Source organism: Thunnus albacares, chromosome 7, assembly GCF_914725855.1.
Source record: "Thunnus albacares chromosome 7, fThuAlb1.1, whole genome shotgun sequence".
Lineage (NCBI taxonomy): Eukaryota > Metazoa > Chordata > Actinopteri > Scombriformes > Scombridae > Thunnus > Thunnus albacares.
In genome coordinates, this window is record NC_058112.1 from 20,343,314 (window position 1) to 20,370,976 (window position 27,663).

Sequence of the window (27,663 nt, forward strand, 5' to 3'; positions counted from 1 at the left end):
TAATACCCTCATGAAGTAAAATGCCATGTAGCCTTTCTTCACATGTTGGTTTTCTAATATATTAAATGGATGTTTGCACCCTAAATAAAAAAAAAAGTGTGTTTGTAGCGACTGTCTGGTTATTATGTACACAGTAGTTGAGATTTTTTATCCACCGCCATCACATCGTTCACAGTTGAAAATATTGGTGAGGTAAAATATTAAATTACACGTTGACAAAGATGCTTTCTAACATCGTACACAACCTCAACACTTAAGTCTTGCTTAGATTCCTGGTTTCTTAGTAACATGCTGTGACTTTTGTCTTCAAAGTGTTCATGTTTGTAATTTTGTGGTCAACTGGTTGTTTGCTTACTGCTGCTTCGATCGAATCACACTGTATCATCTTAGCATACAGTGTCAGTGGTTGTTTTCTGGTAGCCAGATGTCCTGCATCACTGGGGAGAGGGGGAAAAAAAAGAACAGCTGCAATACTGCAGCGTTCACACACAGTGAGCCTAACAGAGGAAACAGGGCAACATAGATGTATTTACAGTATGTTTGGACTGTTATATCGAGGCTCCCAGGTGCACAGTACATCATGAGTGTCATTACATATGCTGGTTGAGAACTCAGTAGACATGTAGGTAAAGCTGTAGGAGTCGACCTGGTGTCATTTGAGCTTCAATCCATTTGCAGTTAAGTGCGGTTAACACCAGTCATCCATCTGTTTGTCTCATCTGAGAGCAGAGAGATGGACCACTGTCCTGCAGGGTAGAAGTACTGACAACAAGCTGAGCTCCTAATAAGGAAGGGCAGGCTGGCCGAGGCACTCTCTCTGTAAATATCCCTTAGGTCTGAGAAAGACAGAGGAAGGGAGCTGGGGAGGAAGAGGGAAGCGGATGGATTGCAGCCTTATATGGACAAAGCACTGCTTTTCCCAGGGTTTGTGGCTCTGACCTCCGGCATGATGCCAGATGCTGCACAAACAGCTCCTCAGCGCCACCAAGAGGTGGGACCTCTGTAATGCCTCAGATGAGCTGGAAAAAATAAAATCTTGTCATTTTTTTTTTTTTTTTTACACTTTTGACCACTTGATATATTATGATAAATAAGTGAAATGCACCAAAATCAATTTCAAACAATATACAGAGATTAATATACAATTACTTTGTTGTAATTTGATTATTGGAACTTTGTTTGCTGATATGCATCACTGTAGCACAGTAAAAGAATGAATTGGTGATATCCTCAGGGTGACCTCTGCTTTTTTACCTCATGTTTGGTCTTGAAAAGGAGGCCTGTGTCAAAATTTACATGGTGCATATTCTTTAAAGTGGTTCTACAAGCTATTGAGTATTGCATTGGCATAAAGTTGGGGGTTAGGGATTTTTTTTTAAAAAAGAGGCTGGTAGTATCGGTAAAGCTTCAAAAATGCTGTATCCAACTATTCCCATAATGCTGCTCAATAGCTTAATATCAGGACTTTCCTTATTTGAGGCTCTGAGCAAAATGTGTTGAGGGAGACCATCAGTAGGGGCAAAAACTGTTATTAGACCCCTTCCTTGGCTTGACTCCATGTGTGAATATAGAGTATATAGAGTGTTAAATTTGATATATTGTTGCTAGTGGTGGTGAGCCCATATCAATAACTTTTGCTCATAGCCCCCATAAGGATGGATGATAATAACAATATAATTATGATCATATTTATTTGTAGAGAACTTTTACAAAGTGTTTCACACCAGGTATTATTTTGAAAACCAACAATAATACAAGCAAATGGGAAACTTACAGATATATAAAAATGTTAACTGGAGCAGAGTTATATGTGTAATCCAGACAAATAACAAAAGAAAAAATAATAAAATCAAGGACAAAACTCAAGATTAAACCCTTTTAGGAAGAGATTGACAACAAGATACAGATTCAACCACTTTAATTCCTTGGGCGAGTTGCTTTAGAGCCTCTAGGCCTTCACTGCAGATTTGTTAAGTAGAGAGTAAAATAAAGGCCAATAGCAAAAAAGGTGAAGGGGAATTTTTGGAGCAGCCAGTGCGTAGAGAGATGACATGATTTAGTTTGGAGAAAGTGACGTGATACTTCTTGGAAAAGATAGGATGAAAATGTAAACACTCTCGCTGTGACCTGCAGAGTATTTTTACTGCCCGAGCCAAGTGGTTCCAGTGTTTTAATTGTAAATATGTAAGCATACGGTGGCAGCCATTACAGCCTGTAACAAGACTGTTCAAACTAACACTAACAAAAGTGTATCATAACATTAAGATGTTTTTCTTAAAGCTGAAACTCGACACCATACATAGTGTGATTAAAGTGCCTTTCTTTAAAATCTAATGAGCATGTTCAGTGTCCTATATGGCTATGTTCACATGTTGGGCTTTAATGCTCAATTCTGATCTTTTGTGTTGATGGTTCACATTCATATTTGTAAGTGACATGTATCCAGCTCCGATGTGAACATTGCTGAGGCAAGGATGTATTATAAGAGCTGGATACCGGACCGTAAATAGCGCCTATTCAGTCCAATAAGAATTGCTCACCTGGCTAATAGTGAAGGGTCTAGCTGCAGCCTTGCAGACCTATACAACACAGCCCCCCTGATCCCTAACCCTAACCATGTCAGTGCTCATGCCTTCACCTAACCAAGTGGGTGTGTTATGTAGATACTGCGAGTCTGCAGATAGACCTACTTGGGCGCATACGCCAAAAAAGTTTCTAGTTCCCGGTTTTACTTCCATGTTGTGAGGCCCACTGAATATGCACAGTAGTATTTCTTCCATTGGCCCCGCCTGTGAGTTCCCGCTTGGCCCATGGACTTTACCTTGTGATGACAAGACAGATCTTTAAAATCCCTTTTCTCGGCTCGAGGAAAGTTTTTATAAATATAAAACCTCCATGGATCAAAACTTCATAATAGAAATAGTCATAATTGATCTTGTTTGCAGTTCAAGGTGTCCTGACATCAGTTTTGTGAGCCAAAATGTGAGCTGCATGCATACAAGAATAACAACAATAACGTTATTTGTGCGACATTCAAATCATTCACATGGATGACATGGCTGTACTAGCATTCAATTATGATAGGTTCCTTCCAGTTTGGCTTGAATAGAAGCTTCTTCATAAACAAATTTGAAAGTTCCTCATTTTTCCACTGATCCCTGTTTCTTCTGTTGCTGTCCTCCATGTTAGGGTTAGTGTGTGGGCTGTGAAGTGCTGACACTGAATTATGACGACAGGTCAATATGCGCAGAGAAGTGATATGTCAAAAGAATAGCACAAAGTCCATTCTGACAGCAGTCGCATAGCCAGAGATCAGATATTAATCAGATTTAGGACCGTATATGCAAGTGGCCCAGATCAGAAATATCTTCTGTGAAAAAATCTCATCTCATCTCAAGGATACAATCCAGAGTCATTGGCTGTGAACTGGTTGCCTCCCCCCTCTCCCCCTGCCTCTCTCACCTTCACAGAAAGGATGTTCATAAGCTCTTCACACAGCTGAATTTAAGGAAAACCCCAGGACCTGATGTTGTCTCCCCAGCCACAGAGGCACTGCACAATCCAGCTCTCAGTGTTCTCATGCATTGTCAATCAGTTCATCTCTCAATGTCGTGTGCCAACCTGTTTCAAAGCATCCACCTACGTCCCAGTTCCAAGGAAGGACAGAATTATGTGCCTGAATGACTACAGACACGTTGCTCTGACATCTGTAGTCATGAAGTGTTTTGAAAGACTCATCCTGTCCTTCCTCAAACCAATCACAGACCCCCCTCTGGATCCTCTACAAACTGCCTATAGAGCCAACGGCTCCGTGGATGATGCTGTTAACCTCAACACCTATGTCAGGACTCTGTTCGTAGACTTCAATTCAACCTTTAATACCATCCTCCCCGACTGTCTGCACACCAAGCTGCTACAGCTGCAGGTACCCCGCCCCGTCTGCAAGTGGATTACGGACTTACTGACCAACAGGAAGCAACAGGTGCAGCTTGGCACCCACCTGTCTGTCCCCCTCACCACTAACACTGGAGCACCACAAGGTTGCGTTCTCTCCCCATATCTGTACACCAATGAGCACCTCCAGCCACCCCTCCATCAAGCTGGTCAAGTTTGCTGATGACACCATGGTCCTGGACCTCAAAGACAAAGATGGCAGCATAGTGTACAGAAAACAACCTTGGAGCTCAATGTCAACAAGACAGTGGAGATGGTCACAGACTTCCAGAAACATCCACCCTCACACTCCCCACTACTCATCAACAGTGAAAGGTGATGGAGTCTTAAGTTTCTGTATACCACCATCACCAGCGAACTGTAATGGGAGACACACTCATCTTGATAGGTTTTCTGACACACCAGGAATAGACCCAAATGCACAACTCACAGACAGTTCATGGTTTCTAAAAATCAGAGTCTTTACTGAGTAGGCAGGTTTGGTACAAAGGCAGTCAGTCAGTGGAGGCAAACAAAACACAAAGGGCAAGGCAGAGGCAGATCCAGAGTCAAAAAACACAAGGAGGCTATCAATAGAAATACAAAGGCTGGAACGCTTGCAACTAAGGGCTAAGACGAACTGGCACAGGGAGCACAGTGCATGCAGACTAAATACACAAGGAGAGGGAGGGTAATTAGACAAAGGTGGATGACATTAGGGGATAATGACGATGACAGGAGCGGGAAACACACAAGGGCAGGAAGTGGATCTGAAACAAGAGGAGAGTTAGGAACCAAAGTAAAAAAGGAAATGCAGAACTGAGTAATGGGGAAAACAAAAACATCACTGCCACTGCCTCATCAGAAAACTTCCATCTGGCTGCAGGTTCTGCTCCATCAGGAACAGGACCACTAGATACCTGAACAGTATTTTCCCTAAGGCCATCACTCTCCTTAACAACCCATACTAGTTCACACCTCATCCGCTGCCTGTCCACCATGCACTGGCACCAATTTGGCAGTAACGTTGAAAGATATCTACTTGATTTGACTAATTTTGACAGCTGAAGCTTTATATTAGCTTCAGATAAACTTTCAAATACATTTTTGCACAAAAGGAGGGTTGTGGATTTTGGCCTCCAGCATTTACATTGTGATTGCATTATGAAGGGATCTTCTAAAGGTCAGTATGAACAGGAGGAATGATTATGGCAAGAAGAACCTATTTCAGTGTTCATTTGGGCATCTGACTATTGTTTTAAGACTTAAAAATTTGTGAATCCACCCTTTAAGGCCAATTCATGGTTTCCGCATCCACCTTACCATCCAAAATAAATCCGTGCCATGTTTTTCAGCAGACTGAGAATGATGTCCAGGTTTTCTGTGCAGCATGCAGAGCTGCAGCCCTCCTCCTACAGTTGTGATAGTCGACCCTATAAACTTGGACCAACTTTATTCACAACATTTGAGTTCTTTTCTTTGACTAGATGTGATCTCTACAAGAAAGTAGAACACAATAAGCTGTTTTTGATAGATTAAACTGTGATTAGCTAACTTTTTGAGAACTTCTGCAAGTTTTACCATCCCTTTGGTTTTTTGTTTTTTTCCAGCATTCCTCTTTGTTGCAGAAACAGATGCTGCTTCCTGTTCACGTGAGAATGAAACATTCCTGCCGTAATAGTGTGTTTAAGGCAGATATGCTGAATGTGTATGCAGGCCATTGATTGCAACAACTCAAGCTGAATCAACTTGATCACTGAGATTGAATGTTTTATTTTTTGCCAATGAATGCCTTCAAATTAATTAATTAATAATTTCAGACATCTTGACTTAATTAAGGAGGAAGAAGTACATCTCCAGTAATTTTAACTCTTTCTGTGTTTTGTTTGGTGTGAGGCTCATTTTTGTATTTCAGGTCTGCTATTTGCCCGATGATATTTTAAAATGACCCTTGTATGTGTCTTGTGACACTAAGGTGCCAAAGTACACAATCTACAAATAGCCTTTACTGGCAGAAACCTGGGAAAATAGTGGGTGTGGTGTTGCAGTAAATATTTCCGATAATCATCTCTTACCTGTGCACTGTTAACATATTTTAATGTGTGTTTAGTTCAGAAATTTTGGACAAATAAATCTACTCGACACAATCTCAAAGGAAATACTGGTTGAGTGATTGTGCTTCCTCATTTTGAGGGGGTACAGTAATAACACTTCCTCTTTCTGAGGAACTACAGTAAGGAAAAAAGACATGTTGTAAAAATATATTTGTTTTCAGACTTTATACTAAGTACTCTGACTGAGTGGACACCAGACTTCTTGGTTTGATTTAACCTTTCCACGTGATCACCTCCTCATCATGGCCGGTGGCCCAGACCCTTACATCTTCACCAGTGACACTCTACCCAATGATGTCCGCTTCCTCCCTCCGCTGGCTAATGGCCTTCTGGGCTGGAGGGTGTACAACAATATCATGCACATGGGTGGTGTGTATAACGGGGAGGGTGGCCGTTGTCACCGTGCAGATGTTCCCTGTCCTCTAGCTGTGAAGGTTGAGACAGAGGAAGCTGCCCGACACTCCTACAGCCTGGACACCAACACAGGTAATGTCTGCAGTGTATTGTTTTGGTTGACATCTGATTTTATGCCGGGAAGATTTCTCACTGCTAATTGTCTAATCTTCTCAACCAGGTATTTTTACCCACACTCTGAGCACGGCCAGTGCAACTGTCTCCCAGTCTTTGTATTCACACCGGTACTACCCCAACCTGATGGTGATGGAGATTCTGATGGTACGTCAGGTTACGTCAGAGGAACCTGTCACTGTTAACCTGGTCAGTTCGTTCACACCTAAGAGCAAAGACATTGTTTTTGAGTCTGGTCCTGATTATAAAGGAGGGAGGTGAGGTTGACATAAACAAAATACACGTTTTTTTCTATATGGTACAGGTATGAACTCTTTATAATTTACCTTCCGTTCTTCCTCAGTCACATCCAAGGACAGACGTCCACTGCTGAGTTCCCGGGGGGCTCCTGTCCCTCAGTGCACCTTATCTGGAAAATCATACCCTCCACCCTGACGCTGCTCCCAGAACAGAGCCAGGCTCGCTGGGGCTTCATCCTGGTAGTGGCTGACAGTTTAGACACTGCTAAGGCCAGTTTCGATGAGGGCCTGAATCTGATGGCGACTGGGAACCTGCGTTCGTCTCACGAGAAGGCCTGGAAAGAGCTGTGGCTGCACAGCAAGGTGGAGGTGACAGGGTCAGACAGCCTCTGCAAGGCTCTAATTGGCTGCATGTTCTACCTCCTCAGCGCCTTCCCCTCCATACATGACACCTCCAGCTCTTTTGGTGGAGTCAGTCCAGGCGGACTGTCTAACGGTGGGGACGGTCAGGACTACTGGGGCCATGTTTTCTGGGACCAGGTAAGGCTACTGGCAGCTGATGCATAGCTATTTTAGTAATGTGATTGTATGGTGTATCATGTAATGACCCTAACTTCTTATTACAGGACATTTGGATGTATCCTGGCATAGGTCTTTTCTACCCCAAGCTAGCCCGAGCTGTGCTGGAGTACAGGGTGCGGACTGTAGACGGCGCAAAAGACAACGCCCAAAAGCAGGGCTACAAGGTATGATGATCAGTGGGATACACAGGTGTCACCGTTACAGCTCTTCTGCAATTACTGACTATTTTGGAGACATAATTTGACAAAATTTTAAGATTTTCACTGGAAGCAATTGTGAAACTGTAAAATAAGTGTTCGATAAAACACTATAAATTCAATGTCAGTGGTTACAAATCAGAAAAAGATGCAATACAATAAACAAGAGTTGGGCCAAAGTTGTAATAATGAATTAGTAAAGTTATGATCAGTGGTGAAAAGTAACTTTTACTCAAGTACTGTACTTACATACAATTTTGAGGTACTTGTACTTTACTTGAGTATTTCCGTTTGATGCATCTTTATACTTCAATGAAAAAACATTATAGCCAAACTGAAATAAAAAGTTTTCATGATGTCAATATCTTTTATAATGTGTGTTTTGATGTTCATACTTACTTTATCTAAATCACAATTAACAAAATGGGGGAATTTCAGATTTATGTATTTTCTGCAGCTGCTGTGCAATGTCCACCATGCTGATGTTCTCAAGTCGGTGTGAATTTTTGGTTCAGACTGACTCTGTCCCTGCTGTAATTAGATGCAATATTTTTGTGGGCAGTCACTTAAAATAGTCTGTATTATCACCTCAAATCCAAATGGTCACACAGCAGTTAACCAAGAATAGAGAATGTGTCTCCTCACAACACTGTCTCTCAAATGTCTGACAACTGCTGCAAAGTTTCTGAAAGTATTTTATCTCTCTTTTTAAATTTGGAAAAAATATGCACAATAGCTGCAGTATCGTTACATTTATTTCCTTACACAAAAAGTGAGAATTAATTCAAGTGTCAGTTTGACTTTAAGTCCCCATAACAAGTACAATGCAACACAGTGATCAATTTAGTCGACATAAACAAAGTCTACAAAAGAAGTAAACGACTGGTACATAACACTGAGAGTTAGCCCAGCAGAAACAGTTGTGTTAGCAACATTAGCCTCAGACAGCTAGTATAATACTTGCTTGGTTGCTTGATTGATCTTGCCGAGCAGGTGAAGAAATGAGCTGAGTTACATTTAATTCAATGCAATGATTTTTTTTAACCCCTCCAGAGGTAGAGGACAACCAGTCAAGGTTAAGGTCACCCATGAACATTGAACAAGATCAACAAGATTGACCATTTTATCTGAGGCTCTTTAATAAGCAGTTGATAAGCCTCGATTACGATCATAATGTTATTAGGATTTAGGGAGACATTTAATGCTAGCAATTCACAATCTTTTGGCAAAGACACAGATTGTAACACAGAGATAGCAAAAGAGTTTCTCACGAAAATAACAACCCGTTGTGGTTCGGTTTACCCTTTATGTATTATAACCATCAAGTGCAATGACATCATCCCTCATTTTATCAGTCAAACAGGTTAGAATAAAATATCTGGACTGGTTTGTTGGACCCAGATTCTAATGGTGTCCAGTTTTGGTAACAAGTCTCTGCGGTTTAGGAGTATCAACTAAAACTTGATTAGTAGTCTCATTTCTCAAGCCAGGCCCTTGGTCATGAAACGAGTCATAGAGAATTAGCCTTAGATTGCTAGTATTTACAGCATTTTGACCATGCCGACCATGTGGCACACAAGTGGTGATACCAACACTGGGGATAACAAATTAGCCTTAAAACAGGATGTAATGACATTGCATGTACTACTTGCTAAGCTGTTGACATTAAAACAAGGAAAATGAAGTGAAGGTTTAGTGGATGTTTTGATAGTCAGCAGGTAAGGCTTATCTTAACCTGCTGACTATCAAAAAACACTCCAAGTTGAACTGTGGCAGTGGGGGTTGCTACTAATAACAGGACTTTAAACTGAAAGTAACTGCAGTGGCAGAGTAACAGTAGCGTAGGACGTATTTTAGGGCAAAAACTTTTAGTGTTTGTGTGTGTTGATTCTTTTAACAATGAAGAGATGCTCCTGTATCTGTACAGGGACTGAAGTTCCCATGGGAGAGCGCTGTGTCAGGAAGGGAGGTGTGTCCAGAAGACATCTATGGACAACAAGAGATTCACATCAATGGAGACGTCACACTGGCCTTCCAACATTATCTCTATCTCACTGAGGTATGCTCCTTTATCTTTGCTCATCATTATGTGTCTCAGCCTGCATGATGGTGTTAACTGAGCTCTTTTTGTTCCAGGATTTGTCCATGTTCTCGGAGGGCCAGGGCAGTCAGGTGATATGGGGTGTGGCTGACTACTGGATCTCCAGAGTAACCTGGAACCCTGAGGACCAGCAGTACCACATCCTAGGTAAAGTCCATTATTGAAAAGGCATTAAAGGACAGGTTCACAATTTTTTTTAAGTTTTAAAGTTGTAAAACAACAGTCAGGCACCCAAATGAACATTGTTCCTCCTGTTCAGAGATCCACAGCCCTCCTTTCGTGCAACAATATATTTAAAAGTTTATTTAAAGATAATGTGAGGCTTCTGCTGCCCAAACGATTCAAATGGAGTCACTATCGTTCAAAGTTACTGTTTTTTTAGTGCCAAGTTCCCTTTTTTCCCTTTTTTTTTACAACCCTTCCACTGCAGCTGAACAGGAAAACATTGTCCATTGAGACACAAAGAGGGAAGTTTTTAATAACAAGAACTGTGGAAAATATCCACTTTATTTGACTGAAACTGAAGCCTCATATTATCTTCAGACAAACTTCTAAATACAGTTTTGCTCAAAATGAGGACTTTGGACTTTGGCCCCATTACTAATATTAAAAGTACATTATGAGGGGATCTTGTAATCATTAGTATGATCAGGAGGAATGATTACAGAGGGTAAAACATGAGTCAATGTTCATAGATAAGGCTACTTAATTTATTTAACATGACACAGTAATATGGCTTATTCTTTAATAGAGGCATAATTAAACAATAAAAGACTCATTTACCACTGGAAAAAATAATCTAATCTATAATCTCGCCATAAACATGTCTATAATGAAGCAAACTTTGGCTTTCAGTGTTATTAAATGCTTTTAAAGGCCCCTTCCAGACATGTTTTGGGCAAAATAAAAATCTGCTTTGAAGAGTCTAATATACTTTTTCCACAAAAATAGTGAATTACTTCATTAAAATTGTTATAATGACATCTACTCCTTCTCCCACATTGACAAATCAAGAATGTATGAATATGGAAATATTTTTAATTTTGTATTTTCTTTAATTGGTTCCAGGATGAATAAATCAAAATTTAAATCCACAAAAAGATATTGTGAGAAAACATAATGTGTATAATTACGTTTTGAATAATGTGATATAATTAAAATAATATGAAACATTTACCTTTTGTGCTCTTTAGGTGTCATGCCACCTGACGAGTATTACCGCAATGTCAACAACTCTGTGTACACAAACACGGTGGCCAAATTCAGGTACTGGTATTTGCATATTTTCCAAAAGTACATATTACTTTTATTAATACAAGTAATACAAACAAACATCTTATTTGTCAGTCTCCAGTTCGCTGCAGAATTAGCGGATCTCCTCAAACATCCTGCACCACAGGAATGGAAAGCGGTGGCCGAACGCATCAAAATACCTTTTGACAAAGAATCCCAGTACCATCCTGAGTTTGATGGCTATATCAAAGGTTATTTTTACCTTTTTGACTCTGATCTACATAATAAAATCAAGTATCTATAACACATGTTGTCAGAATGACCTTTGCACATCTGGCAGGTAATCCAGTGAAACAGGCGGACACAGTGTTGTTGGGTTATCCTCTTGGGTTGCCAATGTCCCCTGAGGTCAGAAAAAATGACCTTGAAGTGTATGAGCCAGTGACAGACCCTCAGGGACCAGCCATGACATGGGTAAGACACAGTTTATGCTGTCTGGTCGGTGCAAAATTGATGTTGTCGTTAACTCTGCTTTTGCTTTTCTGTTCCTGTAAGGGGATGTTTGCAATCGGCTGGCTGGAGCTGGGGGAGGCTGAGAAAGCACAAGCTTTACTCCAGAAGTGCTTCAAAAACATCCAGGGACCGTTCCAGGTACTTTTCTGACTCCCACACAGCCACATAAAACGAATACGTGCCTCTTTACTGAATACTGAGTGACTGTGTGATTACCTCTCCTCGCAGGTATGGAGTGAATCATCAGATGGCTCGGGTGCAGTCAACTTTCTCACGGGTATGGGAGGATTCCTGCAAGCTGTGGTGTTTGGTTACACTGGCATCAGGTCAGTCATCAATCATCTCGCCATACACGCTCAATGAAAAAAAACAAATTCACACAGCATGCACAAAGTGATATAAAGTGATATACTGTTTCTTTGGGGTTATTCTTAGAGTTCAGAAGGATTCCCTGGCCTTCTCCCCACTTCTTCCCAATGACATTTCTGAGCTTTGCATCCGTGGAGTGAACTACCTGGGCAATCAGATGGACTGGCTGCTGAGGAAAGAGGAAGTCTGCATCGTAGTGAGGCAACAGGCAGGCGGTGCTGAGGGTGTAAAGCCCTGCGATCTACAGGTTGTCCTGAAGGCATCAGGGAACAAAATCCCTCTCACACCAGGTAACACATAAGCTAAGACAGGCAGTAACAGCCCATTTCGGTTTTTTTAGACAGAGTTTATTTATGCAATAAACATGAAAGTTTAAACACACTCATACAAGTACAGCTCAACAAAAGACAAGTGGATATGCATTTATCAAGTGGATATGCATTTATCATTTATTTATTTATTTATATATATATTTATATATATATATATATATATATATATATATATATATACATATATATATATATATATATATATATATATATATATATATATATATAAAATGCATATATATATGTGTGTGTATATATATATATGTATATGTATGTATGTATACATATTATTGCACATGAGATCACAGGTAAGGCCCAGTATTTGAGTGACAAAATAAGTAAATATTCATGAGTCTTAAACTGCATATGTGTAATCTTTTCCAACTCTAGAAATGGCTCCATGTCTCTTATCTCTCTTATAAAAGCAGTCACACTCTTGCCATTTCATGGGAATTGGGTTTTCACATACAAAACTGGCAAAAGACAGACGGGCTTTCATGAAAATGATATCCTGACTCATGACTCCTATAAAGCAGAGAAAACTGGGAGCTCAAGAGGTTGTCAGTTACCCTTTTAGAGAGTAATATAAAATGCATCAGAACATAATTTGATTTCAGCAAACTGTATGTGAGAGTGAATGTGGGGACTGCAGTGCCAATTGCTACACACCGGAGGATATGAAGCTGCCAGTTTGCAAAACAAATTGATACTCAGGGAAATTCAGTTACTCAACAATTTGATTAAGGCATGCCAAGATGCTAATTAACATCCTCCGGTACAAACCCTACCTCGGTCGACTGATAATTACCTGTTATGGGGCAATAATTCAACATGAATTCAATTTATTTTCTGAGTCATTATGTTGCATCGAGACTCATTTTGTGATTTTATACAGTACCGTGTCATCCTTACTTTGTTCCTTGATTTAATGTCTCATATTCCTCAATATGACACTGATGCATTAACAGATTAATAATTAATATCATATCTATATTTTCAGGGAAGCCAGTCACTTTTCCTCGGGAGCCTGGGTGTGTTTGTAAACTGGCTTCCTCTTCCTGCTGGCCTCTCTGAAACAGGAACCTGGACCATACTAATCAATCATCCTAATCATTCCATTTACCCAGAAAAATATGTCATATTATGTAATATCTGGGCTGTTGTTGTATGTTGTCATTAATCTGAGAAAGCATGAATAAATGGCATGAAATTCAACCAAAAATAGCAACATTAATTCCATGTCGAAGTCCAACCATATGACCAAAAATACGTACAAAATGGTTTACAAAATGTAAATGGACTGTTTGTATTGATTTAATAGAAAAAGAAATGCAAAATGAAAAAATGTAAGTGTTTGCCTTATTTATTTGTGAATTAAATGGATCTTGCTTCCGGCTGGTAGCATCCTTAAATTTTATAAAAAGGCAACCACAATAATTTGTTCCTTTCTTCATGATACCAAATGTCTGCAATGTGTAGTTAATCAGCTGATGTGGATTTGTTTTAAGTATGCAAACTAGAGCTGCAACTATTTTGATAATCAATCTTTTGGAGTCATTTTTTAAAAAGAAAATTTCCATATTTCTCTGATTCAAGCTATTAAAATGTGAACTTTTCTGGTTTCTTTAGTTCTGACAGTAAACTCTGTGATTTTGGGAAAAAAAAAAATTAAAAAAAAGTGCAACTACTTGTTTTCTGCAGTTGTCACTGAGACAACAGGAGATGATACTGGCTCCCATTATGTTTTAGAATTGAATTTAAGATCTTACTGATTACTTTTAAGGCTCCTCATGGCCTCTCTCCCTGCTGTATCTCTGACCTCTACGACCCTACAAGCCAGTATGTACTTTGAGATCCTCAGGCAGAGGTTGTTGTTTTTTTATCTACTCCAGAAGCCCGGCTGAAAACTAAACGAACGATCTGCCAGAGGAAATCAGGTTGGCTGAGTCAGTGATTTCTTTTACTTCTGTTCTTAAAACATACTTTAATCAGAGAGCCTCCCCTGATTTTACTTGAGTTTTAATTTTTGTTTGAACTGTCTTTTATTTCCTTTAAAATATTCATTTTTTCTTGTTTTTTAATTGGTTTTCATGCACTAAATTGTCCTATCTGTTTTTTAAAACCTAATGATTTTATGATTGATCTATTTTATTTTGCTGCCTTTGTGAAACACTTTGTAACATTGATTTTGAAAAGCACTCTATAAATAAAAATTATAATTATAATTATTATTGTTGTTGTTGTTGTTATTCTTATTAATAATCATCATCATTATAATAATAGTAATTATGAAGCTGCTTTCAAACACGCATGTGCTCTTTGAGCAACCTGGGCGGAACAAAGCAAATCCTGCCAGATATCAATTGGTTGATTTGAATCTGCGCTGTGACGTCACTCCGTGCTGAACTTCCGTTGGGGTTCGCACGATTTGTATTCACATGTCGACGGTTTAGGCACCCCGCACCATTGCATGCTATTGGTTCTAAGGACCGGTCCCGCCCTTTCGGGATTCTACGATTATCAAATCGAACACCCCTCTTCTGTCGTCACTAAGCCTCGCCTCGGGATTGGTTGGCGAAGTTTTGAACGAGTTAAACGGTTTCAGCGGGTCAGTGGGGATTATTGCTGCTGCCGTCTGTGACGGGCGTGTGTTTTACACAACAGCTGTAAATAAAAGTGGAGACTTTTTTATTTTAGCACATTTATTTTCACGTCAGTATGCGATAGATTTCGCTTTTTAAACTTAGCGGAGCGGCGAACATCGGATTCCATTTCAGAAACTCGGATACCAAAGGTAAAAAAAAGTAAAGTAAAGCTAAGTTAACGTTAGCAGGAAACAAAAACCTTATCGTCAACTCTAGTAACGCTAAATTAACTTATTGTGTTTCCCAGGACCTCATCTCATCATCATATTTTGACTTTTTGGTGTTTGCATGCTCGTTGGTAGACTTTTAGTGTTCAATGTAATCGAAGCTAACTTGTTTCCTGGGAAACGTTAGCTAACGTTAAGTTAACTTCACATTTTAAAACGTCTCGGTTTATGTTAGACTAACTCTTCCTGCTTTGTTTTGTTGTTACATGATGTGACACTGGCACAGTAACGTTAACGTAACTAACATTATAATATATATTTTGTAGCTTTTACCTCATTGTTTTTAAATAGCTTCAATCCGCGTAAACGGAAAACACAGCGCATGCGCCAACTAATACAAAGACAAGGACAGGGCAAAACATGACTGTTATTTAGTTTGTTTTGCAGATATGCAGCTCGTAATTATTACCTATCAATGCAATCTGCTTGCGAGTAAGAAAAAAATAATCTTTTTTTGTTCTACACAGTCCTACAACTATTTAAAGTTGAAAAGATATATACATCTTTAGGCTAATTTTAACCAGAATTGGCAGCTAGTCGGCATGACAGTTCAATTGTTTAGTGTGGTTGTGTTGTGTATACTGCTTCCAGCCAGTGTTTTGATATTTATACCTGGCAGCAGCTCTGCCAGGTATAAATAGGTCTTTCCTATTACGTGATGATTAGGGAGGAGCCAGAGGGTTAAGCTGAATTGAGTTTTCAAATCCAAGCAGACAGGAATGAGCTAACTTTGAACAGAAAAGGTAGTTTTACACACACTATGTGTCTTGTTGGAGAAAATCATCTGTATTAACATCATATGCCAATATAGACTTATGTGATTATGTGTATAGTGTAAAGTTGGTGGTGGACTTGGGCTAGTGTAAGTGGATTTTACAGGTTTCCGATGAGGGAGTTTAATACAACTGGAAATAGTCATGCTAAAGGAAAAATATGTATCCATAGTGTCAAAATGCACATTAAAGCGTTTTGCAACCACTCTGACCTTTTATTTGTTCTGCTTTCTCAAACCTGTCCAAGCTTGTCCTGATTTAATAGAGCAATTTTTCCCTCAGGCGGTCACCATGAGCTCCATACTCTCATCTGTACGATCGCTCATGCAAATGTTCGATGGCAAAGCACAAGAATTCATCAGTGACATTGACAATGTCCACATGGTTTGGCTTGAGGAGATCCAACAAGAGGCCAACCGCATGTTCTCAAGGTGGGCTTAGTCTACCTGGCTAGGTCTCCATCCAGGTTTCCATCTTCAGAAATTTGTTGTCATGTGTAGTTCGTCTCTTGAATTGTCTTCAGTGTTTTACTAATGAGGTTTGTTTTAATTTCAGAGATTTCAATGCAGAGCCTGAATTAATGCCAAAAACACCATCACAGAAAAAGAATAGCCGCAGGAAGCGTGTATCTTTGGGGCGTCAAGAAGATAATCAAGCCAAGCGAAGGTTAGTTGCTTTCATTACTGGTTTCATTGTTGCATTTCTTTAAATCTGAACTTATTTAAACATGTTACGCTTTTTATTATTCTAAAAATGTCCCTTTACTGTCCAGATTTTCAAAGGGAAAGCGCAGTAATCTTCGTGGCTCCTCTATCAATTCACTGGACTTCATTACTGAAGAACAAACCGTTCCAGAGGCTTCCACCTCTGAAGACAGCAGCGCCACACAGCCAAAACGCAACACTCGCAAAAACAAACAAACAAAGCCTGAGGTGGTAGAGGATGTGAGCCAGTCACCACGTGGCAGCTGTAAAACTGAAGAGGTGCAGAACAAGAAGCCAGAGCTGGTAGAGGACGAAGAGGTTGAGCCTGAAAGCAGCACCGCCACACAGCCAAAACGCACCACCCGCAAAAACAAACAAACAAAGCCTGAGGTGGCAGAGGATGAAGAGGTGGATAAAAATAAAGGAGTGAACAATGCAGAAGATGAGCCGGATGGCACATGGAGCGCTGCCCAGCCTCCATCCAAGATACCCTCACCTGAGGTCGTCGTCAGCATCTCCTCAGCAGACCGCTTGTCTGCTGAGCTCGTTAAGAAGCTGGAGCGCTCTCCTGGTCGTACAGCTGCTAAAATAGCAATAGCCGGCACAGGTCAAAGCTCAAGGCGGAGCTCTGTGCGGTGCTCTCTCAAGATCCGTCACTCCCTGGCTGGTTTGCGACACAGTATGACACAGGAGTCTGTTCGCCGTGCTTCACGCCGTTCCATGCTTAAGAGGAAGATGGCTCGCATGGGCAACTCCACATGTAGCAGCAGTGTTGGTGGTGAGAAATGGGTCATATTTCGTTTATTGTGACCCAAAATGCAAAACTTCTACAAATTCCTCCACACTGATTCTCGTTAAGCGGTCTATGATATTAGGCTATTTTTTTCTCATTGTAGATGATTCTCTTGATAACTCTGCTGAGGAGGAGGAGGATGGAGAGGCGTGAGTATTGACTAAAATGTTTTCTTTGCATGGTTGAATATATTCTTGACTTTATGGAAAAGAGAAAAATGTTTTGCTCCAGAATTTAAGCTACGTCACCAGGTGACTGTTGAATGCAATATCTCTAAGCTCATTCAGAGGTTATGTAGAGATGTTCAGTTGATGGGGCTTTATTTATTTATATTTTGAACTCTTTAAATGTGCCATACAATTCATACGCTCCATCATTTAGTAAATAAACATCTCCACATTCTCTTATATCTTTACATATGAATTTCATGGAATAGAGACATATGGATAACAACAACATACCTGATATAACGGAAGAAAATACTAAACAAACAATAAAATAGTAATTAAAAAAACAGGAGACATAATTTTCTGTGTTTCAGCTCTTTATTTTGACATGGCTAATATCCATGGTGACCATTAGAGGGTGACACAGGAGTGGATTTTTACTCCTATCCCATCTCAAACCCATGTCAGAGAAAATAGAAATATTCCTGTCCCATCCCAGTCCTGGAAGAATGACTCCCATCCCATCCTGTTCCTGTGTTGTTCAGTTTTTGTTTTTTGTTTTTTTTTTGGGGGGGGGGGGGGGTCTATTGGCAATGAAATTATTTTGATATGATGTCCTCGGCATCCTTTTCTCTTCTGTTCTACTGCACAGTTTGTTTGTTTTTTCACACCATTTGCCCAGTATGTTGGCAGTACCAAAAACATTGGTTCATTTATTGTTATTAGATTCCCATCCCACCCACTCCTGTTGACTGACTTTTTTCCCCTGTTCCGTCCCAGTCAAATGATGAATAGTGAAATAGACTCCCATCCTGCAGGAATCCCAAAAAACATCTGCCTCTAGTGATCATATATCCATAAAAATGTCAATTTTCAGCTGTATTTTAGCTACAACCTTTTCCATAATGAACACCTCGTTCAGCTTTTATTGCCATTGTTTTATGTTTGGGGGTTGTGGCTGCAATCATTGGATTGTTACAGTTTTTTTGGCTATTAAAAGTTGAGTCCTTTTATAAATACATTTTGTTTTTCACCATTTGATTTGACAACAAAAGCCCAAATCAGTTGATGGGGCTGTAATGACCTCACTGGGCCAATAGTGGCCATTTGAACAGTGTTTGGTAAATTAGTCTATATAACTTAACTTTAGCCACAGATGACTGGACATGAATTCAATGTTTACTTGTTTTAAATGTTTCTTATTGGATTTTTTTATTCATTGCTATAGGATGTCTGAAGCTGTGACTGCAGGCTCAGAGGTTAATGCAGCAGCTGAAGAATCTAATCAAACTCCAGAGATTACCCAGAAAGTAAATCCATCTGTTGGGCGCATTACTCGTTCTGTGGCTGCAAACTCTCCCAAACTGGCACAAAAAATGAGCACTCCCGACCGGAGACCAGGTATGAGCGCCCTTCATTTTATCAATTGGTTCTTTTTTATTCGATGTTACATTAAAGTTCTTGTTCAATATAAACCTGTTTTGCACCAAATAGCAACTTGTATGTTCTAAATACATATTTGCCTTTTGTGTTTCAGTTGTCGCTGAGAAACAACAGTCAAGTCGGAGGTGAGTGTGTGTGTGTGTGTGTGTGTGTGTGTGTGTGTATTTTTACATGTCTGCTCTGGATTGGCTTCCTTGTAATACAGAAAGCAGTGGAGCATCATTACATGTAGATATGGTTTAAAAACTGGAGTATTCATTTAAGGAACACTTCAATTTGTTTTCAGATAAAATTGTGTGGTGTCTAAAAATTCTTCTGTGTCTGTAGGTCAAGTCAGAGCACCAAACGCAAAGCACCAGATACTATAGAGGAAAGTCCCACAAAGAGGATGTCTCCTCCCAAGAAAAGCCAAAGTGTAAGATGCACAAATAAATCTGTGTTGTGTGGAAATTTTTAAAAATTTAAAAGAATGCTTTCTTAATCAAATAGCAATGTTTTAAAATTCAGAACTGCTTCTTTTTTTAAATAGGCAATCAGACCCAATATGAGATCTTTTCTCCACACTGTACATAAGAATCAGTTGCTCATGATGACCCCGAATTCCCTCGGACGCACTGCTGTTATCAAGTCCTTCATTAAGCACACGACTCCTATGAAGACTGATCCTAAGGTGAGTTGTACACTTAAGTCACTGGAAAGCAACAACACTGTTGTAACTTTTCAAATCTAGCTCCATGATAAAACTGAAAATGTTCAACTTCGTCACCGTTTATATTGTTGTTGCTTTTTGAATTTAAACTGGTCGAACTGATTTTAATTACACAACAGGTGATACTTTCTAAATTCCACTGGCTGAAAACTGACTTGTGCTATTGCACTAAATTGAAAACGGATAACTGTTTTGTGTCTGCACAACCTCCATTGTAATTTAGCAGTTATCTAATTTCAGTAGTGTGCTTCCTTAAAACCAGAATCTTCGTCAAGTGATTTTTCGGGGCTTGTAGCACACAAACAAGGAAAAATGTAAACCAGTTTATAGAGCCCGCAGTAATGCAGTCACAGATATCTATTAAAATCCTTGAGTGTCTGTTTTTAAGTTTTAAAAATATTATAGCTCACATTTTGTGTTGAAGTCAAATCTTATGGTCCTCTTATTTGGATGATGATGTTTTTTTCTCCCTTCCCCAGTTGAACACTGGTATAGTGGTAAGTGTAATGTTGGAGCACTGTATGTTGTTTGTGGGCATTTGGTGGTCTTTAATATCTGATTGTGCTTCTTAGATAAGCCCCTTTCCCACATCCATGTTAAACTTTAAATGTTCTGTCATTAGTCTGTCAGAGTGAATCTTGATTCCAAAACAAGACACTCTGTCAGTACGATTATTTGGGATTTAGTCTGATTTTCATTGGGCTCTTTTGCAAACAACAGTGGATGTCTCTCCGTAAAGTGCTCAAAGGGTTCAATGTCAGACTCTCTACACTTTGCTTTTTCATATAGCAAGCAGACCTACATTACATTTGACCAATAAAAACCTTATCGAGCCCTGTTGCTATGCAGGATCCACGTGTGAAAGGGGCTTTACAGCACACATTTCACCCCCACCTGCATTTGTTAGTTGATGGCATCTCTGATCTTTTGGGTTACTAATGCTCATTACTTGCTGTGTTTTATTCTAACAACACTTCAAACCACCTACAGTAGTTTTTGTAACCTCACATCTAGATTTCAAAACATGATTTGAACTGAAATAGAAATTAAAGCAAAAATCCATTTTAATCAGAGTTCACATTTCTATGATCTTGGAGTTTATTTTAAGCAGCACATCACAGCTCCAGTGAGTACTGTGGGTGTGTCAGTGGATTGAGGTGTCATGTGTGTGGAGTGTGTCCTTCCCCTATTTTTTAGGAGTCTGGATCATGTTTAAGAGTAACTTGTTTAGTAATTAAATGCCATTTAGCAACTCTTATTGGTATTTGGACACAGTTGTGGTACACTGGGTGATTATCACAGTTGGTTGCGACTGCTTGCCACTAGGACAATATATTGATATTATATTGATATCGTGATATGAGACAAGATGTTGTCTTAGATTTTGGATATTGTAATATCGTTCCCTTTTCCTCCTTTCTCCTGGGCTCATATTAATGTGTTGCTCCTTTTTATCCCCCTTGATTGGTTTTTGAGGTTGTAACAGTGATATAAGTGTTGTCTTTTCCTGGTTTTAAAGGCTGCATTACAGTAAAGTGATGTCATTTTCTGAACTTACCAGACTGTTCTAGCTGTTCTATTATTTGCTTTTACCCACTTAGTCATTATATCTACAATACTGATGATTATTTTTTAAAAATCTCATTGTGTAAGTAAGATATTTGAAGTATAAATCACAGTTGAAAGGTGACTGTCAGTTTCTATTTGACCCTTTCCATTATTTTAAGTTATTTGAAGCTGTTCAGACAGAACTTTAGAGACCAGTAATCACAGGTCAGAGTGCTGGAAGATGACCTTTAGTTCATTGATGTGAACACAAACTTGATTCAATTCTTCAAGACCACAGTCTGTTGTGGATTTATGTTTTATCTGCCAACTCCTACAATCTGGTGTTTTTACTTTAGGAGGTGATCTGTTTCCACACTAGTGCACTCCACCTGCTACTTTGGATTTTTGTGACATTTGCCACCTATTGCAATAAGATTGTGTTTACTGTTTTGGATGACACGAGTTTCCTAATTTCACTTGAACTTATTTTCTCCTTGTTTTCTCTTTTCTTAGACGAAAGAGCGTCACAAGCTGGAAGCACTTAAAAAGAAGCAGGAACAAGAGGAGGAAAGAATGAGGAAAATGGAGGAGGACAAGAAAAAGAAGCAGGAGGAACTTAAAAGGTTAAATTTATTATACACTCTGGACATATGAGTGATTTATTCATCATTTGTTCAAAATTAATTTTTTAAATTTTGTGTTCTAGGAAGAGGGATGAGAGGCTAAGAAGAGTGTATGAGGCCAAAATCAAAGAAGAGCAGAGGGAAGAAGAAAAGAAAAAGAAGATTGAGCAAAAAATGGCTCAGATTGACGAGAAAAATGACAAGGTACCCGACTAATTGATGTATGTTCACCTCATAATGGACTGAACCTGGCCGTCCAATAAACAAGTGGTTATGAGGGATACCGTCCATTGATGTCATCCTCCCTCTGTCCCTTTGTTTCCTGTTTGTGTCTCTACTGTTGCTATCAAATAAAGGAAGAATGCCAGAAGAATCATCTTTTTAAAAACAGATTGAACCTGTTTGTCTAACAGTCATCGATCTTGTGTCTTGTTAATGCAGCGTCAAGCAGAGGAGAAGGCCAAGAAGAAGTTGGCTGTGAAACGCCAGGAGGAGCTTGAGCAGAAACGGAAGTTGGAAGAAGAGGCTAGAAAGAAGAGGATTCAGCAGGTAGTGAGACAATGTTCTTTTATCAATTTTATTTTTTATTTCTGTAGCTGTGCTTTGGTGCACACTGGAGGTGTATATCGTCGTGTATCATTAAGCAGCAACGCTCTGCCACTACTGCTGTAAATGACAACATGACAGACTACATGTAGTACAGAGCGATTTGTAGGTTGGATCATGTTGTCCTCCCAAATTTAGATTTGTTGTAACCTAAACTTTCTAACAATTTGCTTAGAGTTCTTTTAGGGTTTTCATAAAAATAATTAATCTTATTTATAGAGAAAATATGTTTTTAGTTTGTATTTGTTTTGTTTGCTATTACGCATTGTGATCTGGCTTTTCTCATGTTTTTCTTTTTTGTCTTTAACTTAAGGAGGAAGAGAAACGGCAGGAGGAGTTACTGGCTAAGAAGAAGGCCGAGGAGGAGGAGGAATTACGAGCTCGTAAACTGGCTGAAGCCCGCAGAGCCCTGGAGCAGAAGAGGGAGCAGGAGCGCGAGAGAGAGCGACAAGCTGCTGCTGAAAGGTTATCTATCGTCTTCAACAGCAGCTATATAACACATACATTATAACCTAAGTAGCCTAATAATCTTTGAACATAGTAACATTGGTTAAGGCCATAAGACAAACATGTATAGTTGTTCAGAGTTTGTTTTACTGACTTGTTTCTGGTTTTCAGGGAGCGAGTGGAAAGAGAAAAGGCTCTCGCCCTGCAACGGGAAGTGGAGAGAGCAGCAAGAGAGAAAGAGAGGAGAGAACTGGAGGAGAGAAGAAAGGCACTTGAGGAAAAAAGAAAACAGGTAAGAAATTGAAATATCTTCACCATGTGTCTGAATGTTTTATAATGCACAGACACTGGATAAGAAAAATAACTTGTTAAAGTTACAGGTCTCCGTAGAAGAGATATGTGGCGTTTATTTAAAATCATATTCAACCCAAAATCTGTGTGTCTGTGAGCATTAATTCATGTCAGTTATCATGAATTCAGTGGTCACAGGTTATCAAACAGCCACATGTAGCAGGTAGGAAAACTTCTCAGATCACATTTGCAGCATAATTTACCTCCACTTTCCATACTGATGCTCTGTAATCTACATTCATTGATTCAGGGAGAGTTGAGCATTCATGGTGTTTGTAACAATTAAAATTTACTAATACAACACATTGACTCCTGAAAACTGTCTGCAGCAGCTGATCCTTTACAGTCAGACAGACAAACTACTGGCAGTAGAAAGTACAAAAAGAGTAGAAAAGAAAAGTGTAAAAAAAAAAAAAAAAAATCAACTTTGGTAACCAGAGGAATCATTGATCAGTAGCACAGTTTCATAATGAGTTTGATTCTTGACTGAATTTGATGAGGAAACCTTAAACTCCATGTAATAACTCTGGATAAACAGTCCACTTGTATTTTAAAATAAGAGTTTCAGCAACACTGAGGTTATTACTTCAGCTGCTGAGCTGCCTGGTTGTTCATGTGCTTTTTGTTCCACTAGGAGGAGAAGGAGAAGCAGAGGTTAGCTGCAGAACAGAAAGCTGCTAAAGAGAGAGAAGCTGCTGCTAAACAGGCTGCACAGGTAAGCTGCCAGAGGAAAATAACACTTCGAGCTTTGATACACAGTTGAACATTGGTAAAAGTTAACTTGAAGGTTAATTATTCTTCATTTTAAGGGGAGGTTCATCCAACTCAGAGATTTTCTTACTTCATTAAGATAGTTTTAGTTTTGTTATCCACCAACTCCATGGTAATATGGGTGAACCAACTCTTTTAAAACACATACAGTAGATTTAGAGACAGATACTGATTCAACACAATGCAAAAGAATGATGCTATGCTAAAAAAAAAAAAAAGTGCCATTTTTATTTTACATATGTGTTTCTCTAGTACTGCAACTCAGTAAGCATCTCATTTATGCAGTTTCTTTTTGAACTCTAAAAAAACACAGATGCGAATCAGTGAATCTTCCCATCTCTAGTATACATGTAGTGTAATATAGTAGATATGTAGTAGTCTAAGGGGTACGACCAGGCAACCACATAAACTGATCATTTCTTTTAGATATTTTCTTGTATGTGTGATATTGCAGATAACTGTGCAGTGGTAACTATGGGAAATAACTTTTGGTTACTTAATCAATGATATCCTCAGTGTATTTTATGAAGGAAATCTTATTAATGGTGTAATAACTAAACTTAATTCTCTTTTTTTTCTGCTCCTCCGTATTGAAGACCGCTTCTAGCCTGAATGTAACTGTGGATATCGAGGTAAGCTTTTTGTAGTTTATCAGTTTTCATCATAAGCCTTGAGCAAACATGTTAAACTTTTTCTTTTTGTGCATGTAAGGCAAGAAAATGTGTTTTAATACACATGAGTAATTTATCTTAATGTTTAGATGTCTCTGTGGATTTGTTTCTATTGGTTTGTTAAACAGATGAAAGACATATTTAGTGTTTCTTCTTAATCTTTGCAGCGTTCTGTGATGACTACACCTGTAGGAAAAGGTGGTGGTCTCAACGTGACTGTGGATATTGAGGTAAATTTAAATTATGCATTTTTGGCACAAATATTCCACTGATTTCAATCTTTAACACATAGAAATCTCTTATCAGATTAAAGACTCATAAAATGTGTTTCCTCCTCCTCTGCAGCAATCACCACAGTCATACTCCATCACTCCAAAGGGTGGAAACAAACCTCTGTCCAAAAGTGCTGAAGATTACGGGATGGACCAGAACAGTGACGACTCTACTGATGATGAGTCTGCTCCAAGGAAACCTATTCCATCTTGGGCAGAAGGTATGCATGAATTAGTATAATTGCAGTTTATTTTGATGAACTTCTGCAGTTTGGTTTTGTTTTTTTTTCTCCAGTTCACCGTTTGCTAAACCCCAAACAGCAAATGTTCAATCATAGCTTTGCAACTATAAGAAGGCATAGCAGGTCTGTCCAACGTTGGATGATGAAGCTGTAGTAAGAGAGATGTTTGGTATCAAAAGAGAGTGGTGTCTTTTTCCAAAATCAAAACACAAGAGCAGATAAGGACTGGATTAAACCAGCGTGTTTATCTGATCTAACGTAGGCTGCAGTCATTAGCATGTTCAGTTAACTAGCTGATGACCTCCAGTAGTTTTTGTGGGGTTACAGATTTTTTTTTAAAAAAAAAGCTCGTTCAGGACTGTCATCCACTGTGTGATATTTCCTCCCTGTGGAAGCCGGTCCTGGATGCTGTCAGTGTTAATGTTAACAGCTCTGCTCTCCTCCTTATTCCATTTGGGGAAGTTTACACTCCAGCATCCAGCAAACATTACCAACCACATTGGTCAGTCCTCATTCTTAAAGTCTTCTCTCTTGTAATGTTAAAAGTGAAAACCTTCTGTTTAAAATAACAAACTAGTATGTAAGATAAGCAGCTGAACTGGGTTATGTTAGACTTAAAAAAAAAACAATAATCTGACATTTTTCCTCCTCATACTTATAATACTAGGACTAACTAGCTCTGTGCTGCAATACAAGAACGCTGTTTCTTTATTATCATGTCTTCTAAGTGGATCATCAGCTGGTGAGGACGCTGAATCTTTTAGTCTTTTAGCACAATATGTATGAAGCCATCAAGTGCATACAGGAATTTTAGTTTTAATACAGGCTGGAAACTGGAGACTGAAGTTTCAGTTGACAAAATTGAAGGTCAGCACATAGAAATGAGAAACGTGCTTCGTATAACTCTTAAATCAAGGAATTTTGAGTTGTAAATCTGTTATCGTTGGTACTTAGATATGTGCCTCGGAAAACTTGACAGGCATAGCAACAGTAACTAAGTGGGGAGGGGTTTAGCGAACAGGAATTATTATAATATTCTGAATTATTCCAAATGGAGTTAATCTCAGACACATGATCTACATTGTAACATGTCTTTTAGCTGTTTATAGCAGACCTGTTTGAGGTTTGGCTACTTATTTCGGTGTGATTTCAGTTTCTTGCTCTGTAGTCTTAAATGAATTGTATTTGAATGTTTTCTTCCCTTCCAGGTCACAATCTGCAGCAGATAATTATGAAGCAGTACTTCAACCCTCCCGACATGGACTCATTCTTCGGAACAATTGAACCACCAAAACTGGAAAACATCTTTTACAAGAGCAAGCCGCGCTATTTTAAGCGCACCAGCTCTGCCGTGTGGCACTCGCCTCCGATTAAAAACATGTAACGTCTTGTCTACACTGATACATGTAGTACTGTATAAAGTTTCATTTTTGTTTTAAAGTCCTTCCAATAAAGTTTTAAGTGTTTTCAAGATTCAGGAGACTTTATTGCCATTTGCGGAGCGTACATGCATACTGGCATTCTTGTGCGGGTCACTCGGTCAGGTTCCTCTACCTGAACAGAGTGTTCTGGGTGATGGGTCCTCTGTAGGTCTGGGAGAGGTGTCGACAGCCTCAATGTTTTCAGTATAAAGTTTTAGGAATGTCTTTGCTAGTTATGTAAAATATCATGAATGTAAGTGATTAAGTTGATGCTTCACTCTTGTAAGCATCAGGGCAAAATGAGTGTGTATCATAACTCAGTGGGTTATGAATGTTTGGATGTTTTTTTGCCAGATTATTTGTAAAAACTTTAATTTGTATAATGCATGTAATGACTGTGTAAATGATAGTAGAAGCACCATGTTTAGGATTTATTACATTACATTAAAATGGTTTATTACCCAAAAATGATGTGTAGGTTGCAGCTTTTGATCAGATCTGAAAAAACCTGAGGGACATTTTAAGCTCTCATAATAGGAACATCACAGATGTTACTGATAACTAGTGGTGGAAAGTAACTGAGTACATTTAGTCAAGTACTGTTCAGTACAATTTTGAGGTACTTATACTCGAGTATTTACATTTTAAGATACTTTATACTTCCGCTTCACTACATTTCAGAGGGAAATATTGTACTTTCACCTCTACTACATTTATTTTACAGCTTTAGTTATTTTTCAGTTGAAGATTTGACACAATGGATAATATAACAAGATTTTAAAATACAACACATTGTTAAACCAGTGGTTTCCAGCCTTTTTCGCTTTTGGCGTTTTATAAACAGCAGTGTGTAGTCGGGGTCACATTTCAGATGTTTATGAGTTATTAACAGCTGCCAGAGGGGGGAGACAAAGGTCTGGCATTCCAGCTTTAAAACAACAGTCAGGTACCCAAATGAACATCTGAAACATGTTTTTCTTGCCATAATCATTCATCCTGTTCATACTAACCATTAGAGGATCCTCTCATAATGCACTTGCATTAAAAGCACATTTGAAGGGGACCTTTTAACAGCCAGTATGAACAGGAGGAATGATTACAGAGACGAA

General features: G+C 39.0%; 2 protein-coding genes across 3 annotated transcripts; both read left to right on the plus strand.

The window, feature by feature from the left end:
• Positions 1–5,305: 5,305 nt before the first annotated feature.
• Positions 5,306–13,356, plus strand: pgghg (protein-glucosylgalactosylhydroxylysine glucosidase). The gene is made up of 14 exons (XM_044357648.1): positions 5,306–5,585; positions 6,209–6,533; positions 6,622–6,832; positions 6,919–7,354; positions 7,441–7,560; positions 9,521–9,652; positions 9,730–9,841; positions 10,888–10,960; positions 11,042–11,178; positions 11,268–11,401; positions 11,483–11,578; positions 11,669–11,766; positions 11,876–12,099; positions 13,142–13,356. Exons 2-14 carry the CDS (start codon positions 6,290–6,292, stop codon positions 13,213–13,215), a joined length of 2,091 nt encoding a protein of 696 aa, XP_044213583.1. The 5' UTR covers positions 5,306–5,585; positions 6,209–6,289; the 3' UTR covers positions 13,216–13,356.
• Positions 13,357–14,711: 1,355 nt separating this feature from the next.
• Positions 14,712–26,604, plus strand: LOC122985897 (inner centromere protein). Of its 2 annotated transcripts, XM_044356903.1 has the most exons (20): positions 14,712–14,935; positions 16,069–16,217; positions 16,342–16,452; positions 16,559–17,268; positions 17,387–17,432; positions 18,679–18,851; positions 18,988–19,018; positions 19,221–19,308; positions 19,423–19,563; positions 20,082–20,099; positions 21,664–21,773; positions 21,857–21,977; positions 22,215–22,322; positions 22,693–22,844; positions 22,998–23,118; positions 23,812–23,892; positions 24,545–24,580; positions 24,787–24,849; positions 24,965–25,112; positions 26,342–26,604. In XM_044356903.1, exons 2-20 carry the CDS (start codon positions 16,078–16,080, stop codon positions 26,515–26,517), a joined length of 2,574 nt encoding a protein of 857 aa, XP_044212838.1. In that variant the 5' UTR covers positions 14,712–14,935; positions 16,069–16,077; the 3' UTR covers positions 26,518–26,604. The 2 variants fall into 2 exon arrangements, with proteins under 2 accessions (XP_044212838.1, XP_044212839.1); XM_044356904.1 differs by lacking the exon at positions 20,082–20,099 and having other exon boundaries at positions 14,713–14,935.
• Positions 26,605–27,663: the final 1,059 nt, after the last annotated feature.

What these genes read in the sequence shown, in the direction of transcription:
- pgghg (XM_044357648.1), top strand. Translation starts at nt 6,290, where the DNA reads ATGGCCGGTGGCCCAGACCCTTACATCTTCACCAGTGACACTCTACCC. An exon ending in GCCATGTTTTCTGGGACCAG is followed by an intron (nt 7,355 to 7,440) that starts GTAAGGCTACTG and finishes TTCTTATTACAG; the next exon opens with GACATTTGGATGTATCCTGG. An exon ending in AACACGGTGGCCAAATTCAG is followed by an intron (nt 10,961 to 11,041) that starts GTACTGGTATTT and finishes CTTATTTGTCAG; the next exon opens with TCTCCAGTTCGCTGCAGAAT.
- LOC122985897 (XM_044356903.1), top strand. Translation starts at nt 16,078, where the DNA reads ATGAGCTCCATACTCTCATCTGTACGATCGCTCATGCAAATGTTCGAT. An exon ending in GCCAACCGCATGTTCTCAAG is followed by an intron (nt 16,218 to 16,341) that starts GTGGGCTTAGTC and finishes TTTTAATTTCAG; the next exon opens with AGATTTCAATGCAGAGCCTG. An exon ending in AAGCAGGAGGAACTTAAAAG is followed by an intron (nt 21,774 to 21,856) that starts GTTAAATTTATT and finishes TTTGTGTTCTAG; the next exon opens with GAAGAGGGATGAGAGGCTAA.